General features: G+C 35.8%; 1 protein-coding gene, 1 long non-coding RNA gene and 1 pseudogene across 2 annotated transcripts; 2 read left to right on the top strand and 1 right to left on the bottom strand.

The window, feature by feature from the left end:
* The first annotated feature begins 67 nt into the window (after positions 1-67).
* LOC148294004 (type I inositol polyphosphate 5-phosphatase 10 pseudogene) lies at positions 68-1,449 on the top strand (annotated as a pseudogene).
* Positions 1,450-2,829: 1,380 nt separating this feature from the next.
* On the bottom strand, positions 2,830-3,261 carry LOC148294005 (uncharacterized). Its single transcript, XR_015836418.1, has 3 exons — positions 3,174-3,261; positions 3,021-3,071; positions 2,830-2,931 (listed from the first exon to the last, which is right to left on the bottom strand). It is a non-coding gene; the product is annotated as an uncharacterized LOC148294005 (long non-coding RNA).
* A 2,867-nt stretch (positions 3,262-6,128) lies between these two features.
* On the top strand, positions 6,129-9,371 carry LOC110774275 (beta-amyrin 28-monooxygenase-like). Its single transcript, XM_021978811.2, has 3 exons — positions 6,129-7,352; positions 8,234-8,421; positions 8,886-9,371. Exons 1-3 carry the CDS (start codon positions 6,320-6,322, stop codon positions 9,195-9,197), a joined length of 1,533 nt encoding a protein of 510 aa, XP_021834503.2. The 5' UTR covers positions 6,129-6,319; the 3' UTR covers positions 9,198-9,371.
* Positions 9,372-17,965: the final 8,594 nt, after the last annotated feature.

Raw genomic sequence — 17,965 nt, forward strand, 5'->3', positions numbered from 1 at the left:
GTTTTGCTTATTAGATGAGATGAATTACATTTCATGATGCATAGCTCTTTGCATTACAAAGGTGTAAATGGTTCTCCAACAAATGGTACATTAGGTCCTGTGTCTGAAATGACGGATAAGCGTATTCGTTAGTCAAATAGTCTATTTGTTGACTCCAACATGTATTGAAGTGTACAAATGCATATGCTTGACTTTTTCTTCACACAATAAGATTACAATCTTTTTCCCATATCTTTATAAGTTAACAAAGGAACGAAATGGTTTGTACATATTCTTATATTGTGAGACAGTTGCAATTCTTTCTCTCATTTTGTATCTAACCGCATATATGCTAAGGAGTACACGACTAAATTGGCGTATTCGTGCTTGTAGAACACACCATTTTTTTTTTATGTAACAACATGGAATGTAGGAGGGAAATCTCCTCGTACTTATCTAAATATGTACGATTTTCTTCAGGTTAACAATGAATAAGACATATATGTCTTGGGTTTTCAGAAAATTATCTATTTAAATGCGGGAAATGTGCTAGTTCCACAAGATAATGAACTTGCAACAAAATGGCTTGCTTTAATCAATCAGTCTTTGAATAAATCACCAGACATGCCTTCAAGAAGCAAAACCGATGGTTCACTTTTTTCCTTAAAGCTTTCCCCTAAAAATTTCACTAAAACTTTAAGAACAAAGAGTAAAATGAGGTTGAAGAGTTGCAACTGCAATTTTGAACCAAATGAAAATGGATCAAATATTTTTTATACATTGAAAATTTTAATGGCGTCTACTAGCAACCATTTTAAGTACAACCTTATAGCTAGTAAGGAAATGGTGCGAATTTTTGTTACCATTTGAGCGAGGAAGCAATATATACAATTTGTTAGCCACTTAAGAATCTCTTGCGTAAGTGGTGGGATCATGGGACGCCTTGAAAACAAGGGTTGTATTTCATTAAGTATTTATTCCATAAGAAAAACTTTTGCTTTGTATGCAGTCACTTGGCATCTGGTTGGAAAGAGGGGGACGAGCATGAGAGAAATTTGGATGTGTTAGAGATATTTAAGAGCACTCAATTTCCTAAGATTTTCAAAACAACTCATCACATGATGTTGAATAAAATTATAGGACATGATATGATCATATGGTTAGGGGACTTAAATTACAACATTGCTTTGAGCTATTCCGAAACTCGAAAGCTTTTGGAAACAATGATTGGGATGCACTTCTTAACAAATAGCAACCCAAGATTAAAAGATAAGTATAATGAGTATTCAATGGATGGAAATAGGGAAAAATCTACTTTGTATCTATGTACAAATATTTTTATAACAAAGACATGTACTTTGGAGAGATAAAAACATCCAAAAAGAACAGTGGAAACCCAACTAGGTGTAATAAAATACTATGACATGGAAATGAGATTAACAACTTTCTTACACACACGAAGAGTCTTAATTGTCTGACCACGAGCAATTTTATGCAACATTTGTTGTGGATAATGTCAATGAGGATGAATTGAAGAATGAATTACCTAGCCCTAATATAAATATTAAATTTAAAGAGTTTTTAGAGCATTTCAGAAGGAGAAACTGAATCCTAGGTCACACTTTTAATTGGTTCTAAAGTTCTAAATATTGCCGTGGGGTTGAAGAAATGCCCAGTTTTGCTTATTAGAGGAGATGAATTACATTTCATAGGTCCCGCGTTCAAAATATCGGATAAACGTATTTGTTAGTCAAATATTCTATTTTTTTACTTCGGTATGTATTAGAGCGTGCAAATGCCTATACTTGATTTTCACTTCACATAATAAGATTGAAATCTTTTTCCCATCTCTCCATTGGATCTAGGAATATGGACGGTTTACATGTTAAAATGCTAGATAATTACCAAAACAATCAATATGAGATTATGCAAATAAAAAAATATTAAAAAAAAATTCAAGGAGTTTTCGTGTAAGTATGAAACTTATTATGCAAAAAGAAGACAAGTCTATCTATATTGTTAGACTTGTTTTCTTGGACTTGTCTTTATGAGGCCAAGTTTTAGGGGGGTGTATTCAATTGAGATTTTAAAAGACTATTTATGGATAAATAAGTCCAGTGGATTTTAAAAGACTATTTAGGAACATAATGAGTTGGAAGGACTTTTTTAAAGATTTTTTATATTCAGGATTTTTTATGTTTGGATTTTAAAGATTTATATCATAAGAATTTATAAGATTGGGAAGGACCACATGGATTTTTTATTTGTATGATGCTAACTAATGAGATTGGATTTTCTGCTCATCCTTACATAAAAAGATGAAATTTATTGCATGTCGTTTTCTTCATGACTTTTAAGAAACAGAGTAGTCTTGCCTTGCAAGTTGCAAAGATGAAATTTATTGCATGTCGTTTTCTTCAAAATAGAGTAGTCTTGCCTTGCAAGTTGCAAAGATGGAATTTATTGCATGTCGTTTTCTTCATGACTTTTAAGAAACAGAATAGTCAGTACTCCTTGACTTAGTGTACATGAAAAGGACAAGAAATAAAAGATGAGATCATATTAACCTCCACCTCACCCCATTTCATAAGCTGGCGGCGGACTTGACTTAGTGTACTTCCAAAGTCAACAACTTGTTCTATCCCCAACTTGTTTGAAGAATATTGTGATATATAATGCTCAAGAGTTTGAGTCTATATCCCTCAGTTTCACTTCAATTCTTTCTTAACACTCAAGTCCAAAATCAAGAGTTCCAAAACATACATTATTTAGTAGCTTTGAATCATGAGCTGAACCCTCCCACCGGCTAAGAACGTACATGAATTCCAAATCAAAATTACAAGCTGCTAATACATTTTGTGATATCTTTCCATGACGATTACGATAACTGCTTACATCTCGTCCCCTCACCATTGCCAGAATATGTGTACCATCAATAGCTCCGATGCAATCCTAAAATTATTCATATATCACAATAACCATATTATGAAAAATACATATTATAATAACAATATTATTATAATTAGATAATTATCACATACCTTGAAATCAGGGTAAAACCTTGTGCTTTCCCTTATTAGACTTGGGTGGGACTAGCAAAGAACAAATTATTCATTATTAATATATTGCAAATAATATATTGTACTAAACTAGTAAGCTATTAATATATTTAAAAGATTATGAACTAAGCTCACCTTCAAGTAATCTTTCCATACTTCATCACTAGCAGTGAACGTCTTTGCAATTGGGTCCCACCCAAAGCCAGAGTTGTTACGCATAAGCATCACTAGCAGTGAACGTCTTTGCAATTGGGTCCCACCCAAAGCCAGAGTTGTTACGCATAAGCGTAGACATCTTGTTATATTGCTTCTTAAACCACTTCATTCGGCTCAAGTAATTATTATAAGTTTTTGGGAACGTAATTTTCGCATTAAGACGAGGAAGTATCAGTCTTTCTACATTTTTCTTGTTAAGTGACCCATTAGCATCACGCAATCCACTATTGATAGCATCCACCAAGAGGTGCAACAACTCATTGTTATCGTCCATGGTCCAAGATTCATAGTTCTCTTTCTCTTTGCCCTTTCCTTTGTTATTTCCTTGTTGTGAATCCCCCATTAAATTACTACTACAACATATGTAAGAAATTTATTAGTTATTTCACAAGAATACATATCATACCAAACAAGAAAAGAAAAGAAAAGAATTTCACTCATGTTTTCTATTTTCTATTTTCTTTCTAATTGTCCATGTGTATGTCGGGTGTTATATTCCTAAACGAAAACTATTGTTTTCAATTTATTTCTAATTGTCCAGAAACTAATCACTACAACAATAATAAGCATATGAATTTCAACTAGTTGCTACAATAATAAGCATATGTTGGTCTGGATGAAGGATGATAAAATACACCCCCCTAAAACTCGAAATAAAAATAAAAGACAATCTTGTTGGTCTGCTACAATAATAAGCATATGTTACTGTTGAACTGAAAATACTAACATATGTTGGCAATCCTTGTGGGGGTTAATCTTCGAATTGGAAAATACTGATTTCCTAGAAACTCATGTATTTGACGATGAGAGTATCAAACTACTGTCTTGGTCTGGTCATTCTTGAGTGCTATTATAAAGTCATTGAAGAAATACGAATTCTACTATATTGGACCAGACCTGTTTTGTTCATGCAATAGGTAGCAACAATTGTTTCTAGGAAGCATGGAAAAGATAGCAACAGACCCACGAAGCATGGAAAAGATAGCAACAAACCCACGAAGGGCCATAGACACAGATCATATACAAACATGGCATATAACAAATATATAGACAATAAACGCAAGAAGACATAGCACGAGAAGGAAGCAATACCTTGTTGAAGAGCTGTTCGTCTTCTCTAGCAGACAAAAAAAAATCTCACGTGAAAAGTCTGATGGGTTAGGGTGGGATTTTTTTATAGGGTTTGGTATTTATACCTCCCACTAAAAAGTCACACAAATTCCCTATTTAAAAAAAATCCTTCGAAATTAGCAAGTTTTTTAATACCAAAAGACTTTTTATTACTTTTTTAAAGTCTTGATTGAATACCACTAGATTTGGACACCCTCTTTAAAAAATCCTAATAGTCCTGATTGAATACCACAAGACTTGTTTAGATTATTTAAAAGTCTTAATTGAATACCACAAGACTTATTTATCCCAAAATAATCTTTTAAAATTCTAATTGAATACACCCCCTTAGTCTAACTTTCCACATTTATGGGCGCAGCCAAGCTTTGTTGGATGTTGACCACCTACGAAAAATGACTTTATTATATGGCACGTGTATTTATTCTTCTTCTTTTTTATTTTTTATTTTATCTTGTATGGAAATAAGCTAGCTGCACATATGACGAGACTCCATACTTACGTCAAAGAAATACAGCAAATGAAAGCCAGGTCAAACAAGACAGCCATAGAATACATTTTCCTTTTGGTGTGATGTAAATTAAATATTTAAGGTTGCTGTTAAACGAATCTTAAAATTAACTAGGTATTCCTTACTATCAAACTATTTATTGAATTATTAATTTATCCTAATATAAAATGACCAATATATATGTACTGAATGAAACAAATGTAAGTTTAATAATTACACCATATTCACCATATTCAAACCATAATCAAAACGTAAGCACAAAACTCTACTTCCAAAACCTTAGACAATACCATTGCAGAGTTTTGCAGGCCGTTTAATCCATTCAAACCTCCCACTCAATAAACATCAAGAAGGACCACTTGAAAAGTATGGTCAAAAATCAAATGCGACGATCTCAATAGAATTTTCAAAGGATTATTCTTAGGTATCCTAGTGAAACAAAGAAATCAATAAGAATATAAAATATTTAAGTTGACCAATAATATCAAAGGTCAGGAAAAGCACACTGACAAATTTTAATGATATGATGTTCATTGAACAGTATTCATCCTTGACATTTTGACCAATTAGACCTTAATCATAATAAGGTGGGTTTGGTGGTCTAATAGTGTTCGGCTCTTGAATGAGTTTGGTGTTATTTGATACAATATATTAGGGTGTACTAGGGGTATTTTTGGTAGTTAAATAGAATATTAGAGTGTACTTAAATCATATGGTGTACTCAATTAATTTTAGATTTCGTTTAACAACATCCATATTTAAACACAACACATATATACTAATATCTCTCGGTGGTGATTTTATACTTCTATAAACAAATTAATCATGATTCTTTATCATAATTTTATTTTTTTCGTTCACATAGTAAGTAGCACACATTTGAACCACAAAAAAAAAAAAAAAACAGTGAGTGGCAAATACTGAAAGTCTAGGTCATATATGTGGAAAGGATATTGTTTACCTCTTTCCCTTGGGATTCATACAAATCACGGTTTGACATATCTGTAAAAATAATTAATCAAAAGAACAAAAAGAAAAACTCATGCACACATGTCAAACTGCCATTGACAAGAACGTAGGAGTTCCTACTTACAATAGGAGGGAAGTATGTGGTAATCTCCTTTTAAGTCAAAAATTTTAAAATAAAGGTTGGTGGACATCACAGAGGGCCAAAAGTCTAGGTAATATTGCTAGTTCAAATTTTCTATAATTTAAAACGGAGGTTAGTACAACGCAAAGTGTGCTATGCTAGCTATAAGTAAAAGGGTTGGGCTGAAAATTCGAAATGTAGCTCTCTCACTCCTTACAAAATCAAACTCACGATTTCCTTGGAGCTTGAAACTTGCTTAATTAGAGCTAATTGCTTTCTAATGTCCATCCTTCATTATAAATAAGGATCCAAATATAATTAAGTAGATCAAGCATAATGGAGGAGCTGCTCAAGATCCTAATTAGTTCTGTGCTTGTGTGTGTACCTCTCTACTACTACATTTTTAAGATTCGTGTCAACAGCACGAAAAATGAACGACTTGATCAGCATAAACTCCCACCGGGAAGCACAGGCTGGCCAATCATAGGTGAAACCCTCGAGTATCTAAGGACAGGAAAAAAGGGTGTCCCAGAAAAGTTCATAGCAGACAGGAGGAACAAGTACAAGAACTCTTCCTCCTCCTCCTCTGCGAATTGCAAGGTCTTCAAGACATCGTTGCTGTTCGAAGACATGGCCGTGCTCTGCACTGCCGCCGGAAACAAGTTCCTGTTTTCGAACGAGAAGAAGCTGGTCAAGTCGTGGTGGCCGCCTCACTTGGACAAGCTCATATTTGCCAACTCTGCTCCTGACCAGAAAGCAAAAGCATTCATCACCGAAGAGTCCACGCGATTTCGCAATACTATGGCTCCATATCTCAAGCCTGCAGGTCTCCAAAAGTATGTTGGGACCATGGACACTTTCACCAAAAAACATCTGGATATGTACTGGGAAGATGGAAAAGATGATGATCAAGTGATCAAGGCTCACCCGCTTGCAAAGAAGTATGCTTTCACAATGGCATGCAGGCTCATGTTAGACACAGAGGATCAACAAGTATTTACCAAACTAGAAAACCTAATGAAGGATTTGTCTTCATGGTTCATTTCATTGCCAATCGATCTGCCCGGCACGCAGTTTAACCGCGCGATTCGAGGGTCCAGGCAACTCAGGGAAGAAATTAAGAATATTGTCACTCAAAGGAGGATACATCTTTCCACTCGTAAGGTGGACGAAGATGTTGATGGTTTAGATATTTTGTCCAGCTTGATCATGAACACAAGTAGCGACGGGCAAGGGCTGAGCGACTCGGAGATTGCCAGCAAGTTGTACGGCGTTATAGTTAGTGGCTATGACAATTTCAGCAGCACGTTGGCTACCATTGTCATGTATCTAGCAGAGCTTCCTCATGTCTATGATGCCGTCCTTAGAGGTAACCTATAAAATCATTCATTCTTATGGATTTTAATTAACTGCTAATTGATGAAGATCAAGATCTAATTATAAGTCGTGCTCATAGATTAGTCATAGTCATGTATTGATCCCTCAATGATGATCATGATCTAAGTCATACTTATATTTACGACCATGAATAGTGTAAGTGTTAACTTGAGTTGTAAATATTAGATGAGTTATTTCTCTAATTAAATTTGAAGTCACAAACACATGAAGTGTAGCATGTGGTTAACATGGCCACTTGTCCAGCCGGTGCATTTTTAAAATATTAATTAATTGAGGTTTATGGTATATTTATCCCTAGTTCCCTAGTTAATTGTCTATAATGATAAGGTTATAGTTGTTGGTTGATATAATTGTAAATAAAGAATTTAGTTTCGAGTTGTTGGTTGATATAATTGTTGGTTTTTTTCTTTGAGAAATTCTAGGATTGCTTTCATAATTCAGCCGAAAAAGTCACTAGCCACAAAGTGTCAATACAAAACTAATCACAAAGGGCAATCACAATAATTATTTTTTGGTATAATTATTGGTTAGGTAGTCAACTATAAATTTGTTTTAGTTATCATATGATGATATTTAATGTGATGGATCATATTAGACTAACCCTATTTTCTTTGATCGATCCTTTTCTTTTGAGAGAATCTTTTGACTATCGAGATTTGGTAGCTGTCTTAGGGCCAATTCCAAGATTAATAAATATTTATATAAATAAACACATTATTGCAAGTATTTCAACTAATATAATAGTTTACGTACTTGAATGAAGTTCTTGTCAATCAAATCCTTGATTAATTATGTGTTTTGTAACTAATAAATTAAGGACTAATTTGTGGGTGGATAATGAAACTGAAACAGAGCAAAGGCAGATTGCAGAATCAAAAGCAGCAGGAGAGCTGTTGAACTGGGCGGATATACAAAAGATGAAATATTCATGGAGCGTGGCATGTGAAGTTATGCGATTGTTGCCACCAAATTCCGGGACTTTTAGGGAAGCCATTTCTGACTTCGTCTATGAAGGACATCTGATTCCAAAAGGAATGAAGGTAACCCAAAATATATTTCATTTATAATTTAAGGAATCTCGTTATTTACACTCCAAAAGGAATGACGTACAATATAATTGTCTTTTAGTGACACTAAGAACTCACAAAGTAATAATATCGTGGCACTGGAATATTGTCACGTCATTCCCTTGTTATATAAGTGGATACTTATTGATACTATATACCCAATAAGTGGAAGATTTTAACATCATTATTCACCCAAACTATAAAATTAAGATGGACGGATTAGACCAGGTGGTCGTATTTCTGATACCATAATCGCTATAATTTATTGATTTAGATTCAAACTCAACTAATAAAATTTGAATCAAACTGGCAAAGTGTCGATGATAGTATATTAGCAACATATTGACTATACTAGCTAGGCGACAGATATTAGACTGAATGATTGGCTTATTTGATTTAATTTGTATATGTATGTATACATGGATGGATGGATGCAGCTGAACTGGAACGTGCATTCGACACATAAAAACCCAGAGTACTTCCCAGATCCAGAAAAGTTTGATCCGTCGAGGTTTGAGGGACAAGGACCACCTCCTTACTCATTTGTTCCTTTTGGAGGAGGACCTAGGATGTGTCCAGGCAAAGAATATTCTCGACTCCAAATGTTGGTGTTCATGCACAACGTTGTCACCAGATACAGATGGGAGAAGGTTTTTCCTGACGAGAAATTCGTGTGGGACCCGGCGCTTGTTCCTACCAAAGGTCTTCCAATTCGGGTTTTTCCTCACAATAAATCACAGTCCAACTAACGGCGAATTCATGGATGGATGAACCTATGAATATTATATATGTATTGATCGATGCGATTGTATTTGGTTTTGCTATTATGTGTGTGTACATCTCTTATAACAGCGAATACACTACGCTATACAAATCTGTACAATTTCTTATAGTTTTGCAATAAAAGAACAGTTGAAGTTTCTTTAGAGAATTTACAAGATCGGGTCTTAAGACTCGACTTCAACCATAATTTTGAATCTAGTTTAATAAAAGATTGGACAATCAACCAAGAAAAACAAATTAACCAACCGATCTAATAAAAAAAATAGATGAACTAATCACAATTTGAGTAAGCAATCTTCTCTTTTGTTTGTCATTGTAGTAATAATATGATTAAAAAAATTTGTAGAGGACCCTATATGAGTGTCCTTCATATTTTAGGGATTTCTCAATAGAATATGACTGATATACAGAGAGCTTTAGTTGAGGGACACCCTTGTGATTGTGAGCCCACCACACATTGTATTTCAATGATTCGAACTGTCTAGTTTTTAGATATTATCTCAAAAGTCATCTCTGAAATCACTTGAATTTAAAACCATTTGACCAATTAATTATATGGTTGTTATTATAGTCTTGTCTTGAAGTACCATGTTTGTGTATTTTTTTTTTTTTTGTCTCAATTAGATGCCTTAATGATTTTTAATTTGCATGAGTTTTTGTAAGGATGATCTATGAATGAAGACTTGAAGAGTAGATATTTGAATTGTAGGAAAAAATCCGCAGAGGACCCTAAAGGGTGTCCCTCAATATAAGAGTATCCACAATCAAGCTCTCTATTCTTTAGTTAAATTTTAGTTTAAAACATATAAAATTAAGTTATTTTAGGAGCTCTGTATAAAATTTAAACTCCAATAATGCTCTCTAATTTACAGAGTCATAAATGCTATAACTCTTTTTTAATTGTCCCATTTCTATTAAAAAAATAATATAAAAATAGTTAGCATTAATTAAAGGTTTGAAATACTAATTAAATAAAGCAGCGTTAAATTATAGGGAGCCACTATGAGTCATTTCTCTCTCCTCAGATTTAGGAGCTCCTAGAGGTCTCCCTATTTTAAGAGGTGGATAGGGAGAATGTTTGGAGTTGTATTTTTCCAATTCCTCCCTAAAATTTGTCTAAGGAGATGGTTTAGTGAGCCCATTGTGGATGTTCCAAGGGTATATTTATACAAACGATATTCTACTTTAATAGAATCTAAACTATGGGGAGGGGAATTAGAACTTGGGTACAGAATAGGAAGCACATCCACTCTAGACAGCTAAGTGCATCCACAATCATGCTCTCTATTTTTTATAGCTAAAAACACTGAAAAGTTATCTTAGGAACTCCTTATAAAATTTCAACTCCAATCATACTTTCTATAGTTGCAGTTGTATTTTTTCAATTCCTCAGTAAAATTTTTCTAAGAATGGAGTTTAGAGAACCATTATGGATACTCTAAGCCCATATTGTTACAGGATAATATTAGTCTAATATGCACTTTGAATACAAAAGTGAAAATAATAATAATAATGTTTGGGGTGAAAACCTCAACACTAGTTGATATTCTGATGCCTATTAATGTTCTGGGCTTCAGGCTCTGCTACCCCAAGTTGATTCGAAGTATTTCAAAATGACCAGACAAAATTGGTCTTGGCCCAACTTTTATTTGAAGACTGGCCCGACCAATTTTGCAAATCATATTCAACCCCATTATGAGCAAAACTGATCCGACTCACAGCTTGTGGATTGAAAACTCCCAAACAAAACTAGGAGAGTTGCAAATCATATTCAACCTCATTATCACTCCAAATAAGCAATCCCAAACGGGTACTAAGAGCAAGTGCAGCGCAGAGTTGGACCTTCAGCGCGCAAAAGGAAGCCCGGGCAAGCCCAAGGGCAATTCTGGACTAGGCTCTTGCCCGAAGTCATTGACGTCAGCCGTGACATCATGCTGATGTCAGCAGCTGAAAATCAAAATTTTTTACAGCCCCCAACGGGAAGACGACATGTGGCGCTTCCCAGACTCTCCGCTCGAATTTTTTGCAAAAATCCGACGCCCTTGATTTTTTTGGCTTAAAAAATTCAAAAAAATTTTAAAAAAATACCAAAAATTTTTGGATTTTTTCCCTATAAATACCTAACAATTTTATTCATTTTCCATACTAAATCTTCATACAAACTCTTCTCCTTCCAATATTTTTTACTTTTCACTCTCATTTTTCTACTACTTTCTATTTGTATCAAAAAAACAAATGGCCTATTCAATTTAATGTAACTTTTTTTTTTCTTGCATATTCAATTTTTTTTCTTGCATTTCCAATTTGTTTATATTTTCTTCCATAATCATTTTTTTTTCCTTGCATTTTCAATTTAATGTAACTTTATAATAAATAGTGACACGTGGCAATCGAAAAGCTTATCAAAATTAATGGTTTAAGTATAAAAAAAAATTTAAAATAAAGTAAAGTGAATAGTATTTGCCCTTGCTCTTGCCCTTACCCTTACCCTCTGGGGTGGAACCAAAAAAGGCAATGCTGCCACTATTCACATGAATAGTGTCAAATCTTGCCTTGCCCTTGCCTTTTGGGGTGGAGGTGCTCTAAGAGTGATTTATGATTACTATTGTTACATCTCGAGCATGACTTGTAGTTCCAATCTAGCTACTACTTGTTCCGTTACCTTGTCTTTGGTTTGTTTTCATCATCATCCGAGTTACTCTGGTTTGTTTTCTCATCACATCAAAATCAAAGACATAAATTTATAGAAGAAAATCTGGCAATGGGGCTTCAAATTTTATCGGTCACATACCTAAGTAGTGAAGTTTGATCCACTAAACACTAAGAAATGGAAGTAATTTCCTATGGTTTTACAATTAAACAAATTAAAAATTTATTTGATGTTTGTCATTTGTGTGCGCCTATATGCTTTCATTCTAGGCCTCACGTTCCCCATTTAGTCAATAAAATCGGTAATTTGCTGACGTTACATGGACATTTTAGTAATTTTAGCTATTAAAATTTGAAAATTCATTAAATTCAAATAGAAAGGTTTATATCCTCACCCAAAATATATAAACACTAATTAGGCTCTAACAAGTTCCATCTATGGGGACCAAGATGTTGAGACACAAAAGAGGCAATCAAGTGAAGGAAAATGACTGTTTTTAGTCATTTGAATGCCTAGGATGACCTTTACCTCTTGGTCATGAGGCGCCTTAGATACCTTCATCTTGGTGGGCCGGACAAAGGGCCAGTAGATACGTGCACATCTCGGTCATCTTTCTCTCCCTCTATAGAAGCCGATACCTAGTCAATTTTAGAGACAAATCAATAGATTTCCACACAAATACACCCAGAGAATCTTCAGAAGACCCATTTTGAGAAAACAAGGGGCCCCAATTTGTGTCCGGTATTACGGTTTTATAAAATCTTAATTGGACGTTACTTGCCACTCTTTGTTTCATCCTTATCTATACAATAATGCAACATATTCTCCCACTAGTCTTGATTAAGATGCCATATTCGCATCTCAAAGTTTTAATCCCTAACTAGTTTAACAAAATACAAGGACACTTTTGTAATCATATACGTTTTCTATTCCGATTCTTGCAAGTTAATAAATATTTCAATGTTAATAGACTTTACTCTCATTTCGATTTGAGAGAATGAGAGAATTAGTAAACACTTCAAGGGGCATACCCAATTCCAAGTACACAAACAACTCGTGATTTGCCCATGAATTTGTACCTAATTTTCATTGATCCATATCCTTTTTTTGAGAAAATTAAAGATATTAACTTCTTCTTTTTCCACCAATTTGCCCCATGTCTTCTAAATTCTTAACATTTACCCTAATTTGCAGTTAAATATGAGGGCAAATTGGTCATTTTAAATGTAAAAATAATTAGATGAAATTAGATGATATCTATGGGTGGTGGGAATAAGGTTTTTTTATATATAATTTTTATTCTCTCTTGCTTCCATTTTTATTTAACATAAAATTAGATGAAATGTGGAGGATTTAGATGGCATGGGGCAAATTTCAACAAAAAAAAAATCATATCAAGGGCGGAACCACAATAGGACCTGATGTGGACTCAGCCCTCTCTCGAGTGAGTCGGACTCGGCGAGTTTGAAAATGACATGTTTCACGTCGAGGGAGGTAAGGGATTGGAGGTAGTTGCCGCACTCGATATAAGTTAAGAGGTTATTGATTAGAAAGGGGAGGTGGTAGGTGGTAGTTGGAGGTGGGATTGATCGGATGGTTGGAGATGGGATGACGGATCAATGGCGAAAGGGGATGGGGATTGCAAATGGGTCTTGGGTCTGGGGGTGGTCAAGTCATGGGGGAGAAAAAAATAAGGTGGATGGCGCGATTGGGTCTACGTCTATGGGTTATGGGGGATAGTGTTTTTCTTATTCGTTTTTATTCTCTTTTTGCTTCAATTTTTTTATTTAACAGAAAATTGGATGAAATGTTGAGGATTTAGAGGGCATGGGTAAATTGGCAGAAAAAAAATATTTATATCCTTAATTTTTTGAAAAAATGGATAGGGATCAATTGAAAGTTAATTAAAAATCACTAGTTTAGCCTTATCAAAATGCCCTTGTCAAGGGCAGAGCCACTATAGGACCAGAGGTCCGACCACCCCCGCCTCCCCCGCCCCCAAAAAAAAGTTAATAAAATATTGTGTAGGTGTGTAGGTGGAGTCTCACTAACTCAATTATGAGAAGAAAAATTGAAGTGCACCTAGTCCAACCAACCACATTAGCCAATTGGTTCCATATTCAATAACCATAATCTTGAAAATAGTTTAACATATGCAAGAGCATATGACTCAAGTCGAAAGTCGTACCCTATGTCTAGGGCAAGATGCCCTATTTATAGAGAGCTCTGGGTATTCTCTTGGTGCTTAGTTTCGATGTGGGACTCGTGAGAGTGCCTTCTAAAGTCGACATGAGTTCCAGCAAATATCCAAGCGGGGGTTCGAGGTTATCCCGCAAGATCCCCTTTTCAAAGCTCAAAATCGGCAAGGCATGCCGGACGTATGTTTTGGACGGCCAATTAGAGGATAGAGTCGGAAGCACCTGCCGTTTGTAGGACTGACCTGGCCAGCAGAGTCACAGGGCTACGCTAGACACTGGATCGGTCGTGGGTACCGAAGGTACCTACCGATCCATACCACTTGGTTTGCCAATGTGGGTCATAAGGTCTTCCTTAGTGTTGTGCTCTTTCCACGTGTCACGGTGTGAGTGGTAGGTCAGATATGGTACAAACAAGTTACATTTTCAATATGCTTTTAACTGGAGAAAAAAAATTTGTGCACAAAATATAGGCTTATTTACTGTAGTGTCCCCTGAAACTTCGGTCAAATCTCACTTTACCCTCCAAAAGTTAAAGTGGCCCACTTAACCCCCTTGACCGCGATTTCGTGTTCCACTTTACCCTCCACCATTGTCTCAATTAATAAATCTGTTAGTTTTGATGACGTGGCATGACTATTTTAGTCTTTTTACCACAAGTGATGATGTGTCATGGGAATAGCCCACTTTTTTTGTTTGAATTGAATTAAATATAAAATAATGTAATTACTTGTTTAATTAAAAAATGGGAAAATTAATAAATAAAAATATTGCTTCTCTATGCTTTAAAAATAAAAATAAATAAAATATTAAAAATAAAAAAATAAAAACCTACCCAGATCCAACTCTTGCCAAAGATCCCTATCCCCAAAAATGGCATCATCATTTCTCCTTTCTCCTCTCTCTGCAACAAACCACCACACCATCATCCATAACCACCCAAACCAACCACCAACCATACCCACCCACAACCCCCCACCAGCCATACCCACCAATCCCCAAAGATTATGACCATGAATTTGGCATCCATTGCAATTGGCGTCATTCTCCTATAGAGGAATTAAGGGAATCGACTAAAAAATTAAAAACTTTTCTAATTGCAGAGGTTCTCTCTCCGTTAGGGTGGGGATTTAGGGTGAGGTGGCTTTTGGGGTCGAGGAAGTTCAGGGGGCAGCTGGGTGTATGGTGTCGGTTTCAGATGATTGGGGGTTAGGGGAGTGTGGATGGCTTAGGTGATGGTTTGGTGGCTGGGTTGGTGGGTTGTGGCTCGGGGCTTAGATGATTGGGGGCGGGGGGAGTGTGGTTGGCTTGGTGATGGTTTGGTGGGTTGTGGCTGGGGTGCGGGGGTGTGCTGGTGTGGGTGGTGCTGTAAGGAATATGGTGGTTGCTGGACAAAGGGTGGGATTGCACTATTTTTTTAATGTTTTTATTTTATTTTATTTTTTAGTTATGTTTTGTTTTTTAATCTTTTAATCTTTTGTTTTTCATTTGTTTTGTTAATTTACTACCATCTTGATCTTGGTACTATTTTTTAAAATATTTTATGTTATTTTTAAAGCCTAGAGAAGAAAACTACATTTTAGTACCCGGAGATTTAGGGTCAGTATCGAAATGGGCCCCGAGATTTCAATTTCATCAATTTCATATCTAAGGTATCCAAATATGACAAATTCATCTCGTCTGTTAGATTGACCGTCAGGTCAAATGTTAAATGTTGATGTGTCAACTGTGGAACCCACCACAGACCCTGACAACCCATTCCAACTAGTCCACATGAAGGGCATTTCTAGAAAGTAAAAAAAAAAATTAAAACAAAAATACAAAAAAAAAATCTCTAGCTCTAGCAACCCTCTATCTCCATCTCCCATCCACCCTTCGTCGACCCTCCACAGACCCCCCTCCCCCAATCAACCCCAAGCCCTCCCCAACCCAAAACATGATCAAACATCCAAAACAAGATCAACCTCACAATCAGAACCAAATAACTCACAAGCCCTATAAGTTGTTGCTCCAAATCCATAATTACCCGAACCTAAAAAACCTAATTTGTCCAATTCAATTGAACTGAGCCACAGAAAGAGAGAAATAGAGGGAGGAGGATGGGGATGACGAAGAGAGGGGGAGAGGGAGGAAGAGAAAGAGAGAAATAGAGAGTGGGTCGGGTATGGCCCTAGTGGATTGGGGGGATGAGGACGAGAAGGTGGTTATTGCTATTGATTGCTTGTTTGTTTTCTTCTTTTGGTTTAATTTTTTTTTCCTGGGTTTGATAGAATTGCAGAAACAGAAACACCCACAATTACACCTGTGTGTGTTTTTTTGGGCCCAGGGAGTTTAGGCAGAGCATCCAAAGAGAGAGACTTGGCATCACCATTCATTTTTGAAGCTCCAACCAGAGACATAGTGTGAGCTAGCTAGCAACCCAGTTGAGGCAGAGAAGCCAACGTACATAAAATCTTGAAAAATTGGAGAGAGATCCACATCGAAGGTTAAAATTGGAGATGTGGGTTTGATAGAATTAGGGGAAAGCTTAACAGTTACTTGGTTTTTCACTGAATCGTAATCTACCCAGGCCTAGATTACGTGACCACTTTTGAGATTGAGGCTTTGTTTTGTTGAATTTTGACTAGTGAAATACCCAGCTGGAGTTGATTTGTTTGAGGCCAAGCTGTTTATATCGATGCCAACATGGTTGTCATTGATGTCGCCAAATTCAAAGTCTTGCAGAGTGTCAAATTCAACAGCAAAGATGTGGTTTGAGAAGTTGCCGACGACTGTGGCGTTGAGAATACCAAGGTATTGGCTTGGAAGAGACCCAGGAAGCTCCTTTGAAGGTGAGATTATGAAGGCGAGGCCATGGCCGCCGAGCTTGGGGTACTCTGGGACTATAGTGAAAGCAAAAGCGGTGGAAAAGGAAGGGTGGCTGGGGGAGGGCCTGTGGAGGTCAACGAAGGGTGGCTCGGGGAGGGAGAGTTGCTGGGATATTTTGTTTTATGTGTTTTTGGTTTTGAAAAAATATATATTAAAAAAATTTATTCTTTAATTTTCTTTCTGAAATGCCCTTCATGTGGACTAGTTGTATTAGGCTGTAAGGATCTGTGGTAGGTCCCACAGTTGACATATCAGCATTTAACGTTTGATCAGACGGTCAATCTAACGGACAGGTTGAATTGGTCATATTTGGATACGTTAGGTATGAAATTGATGAAATTGAAATCTCGGAGCCCATTGCGATACTGACCCTAAACCTCCGGGTACTAAAGTGTAGTTAATCCTATTTTTATTTATTAATTTTTCTATTTATTTATATATATTTTTAATTAAACAAGTAATTACATTATTTCTTATATTTAATTCAATTTAAACTAAAAAAGTGAGCCATTCACATGACACATCATCATTTCTGATAAAAAGACAAAAATAGCACTGCCACATCATCAAAACTGACATAGTTATTAATGAAGATAACTGTAGGGGGTAAAGTGGAGCACGAAATCACTGTCAAGGGGGTTAAGTAGGCTACTTTAACTTTAAGGAGGAAGGGGGGGTGGGTAAAGTGAGATTTGACCGAAGTTTCAAGGGGCACTGCAGTAAATAAGCCAAAAATATATGAGGGATGTAGCCCAAACCGATAAACCTAACCCGATCATAAGAGGATTGGATTGACCTAATAATAAGATGCTCTTTGGATCAAGAATCATAAATCACTATGTATGACTTGGGTTACAGGTTGGGACCAAAACTGATTCAATTAACCTGTGCCTACCCCTACTTATAACTCTTTAAATAGCATCGACACCGAGGAACTAAAATTAAATATAAAAAAAAAACTTATTTTCTCGTTGTAATTTGAAAATTGTCCATAACTATTCGTAATACAGTATATAAATTA

This window comes from Prunus avium, chromosome 6 (genome assembly GCF_965620075.1).
Source record: "Prunus avium chromosome 6, drPruAviu1.hap1.1, whole genome shotgun sequence".
Taxonomy (NCBI): Eukaryota; Viridiplantae; Streptophyta; class Magnoliopsida; order Rosales; family Rosaceae; genus Prunus; species Prunus avium.

What these genes read in the sequence shown, in the direction of transcription:
- LOC110774275 (XM_021978811.2), top strand. Translation starts at nt 6,320, where the DNA reads ATGGAGGAGCTGCTCAAGATCCTAATTAGTTCTGTGCTTGTGTGTGTA. An exon ending in CTATGATGCCGTCCTTAGAG is followed by an intron (nt 7,353 to 8,233) that starts GTAACCTATAAA and finishes AAACTGAAACAG; the next exon opens with AGCAAAGGCAGATTGCAGAA. An exon ending in TGATTCCAAAAGGAATGAAG is followed by an intron (nt 8,422 to 8,885) that starts GTAACCCAAAAT and finishes GGATGGATGCAG; the next exon opens with CTGAACTGGAACGTGCATTC.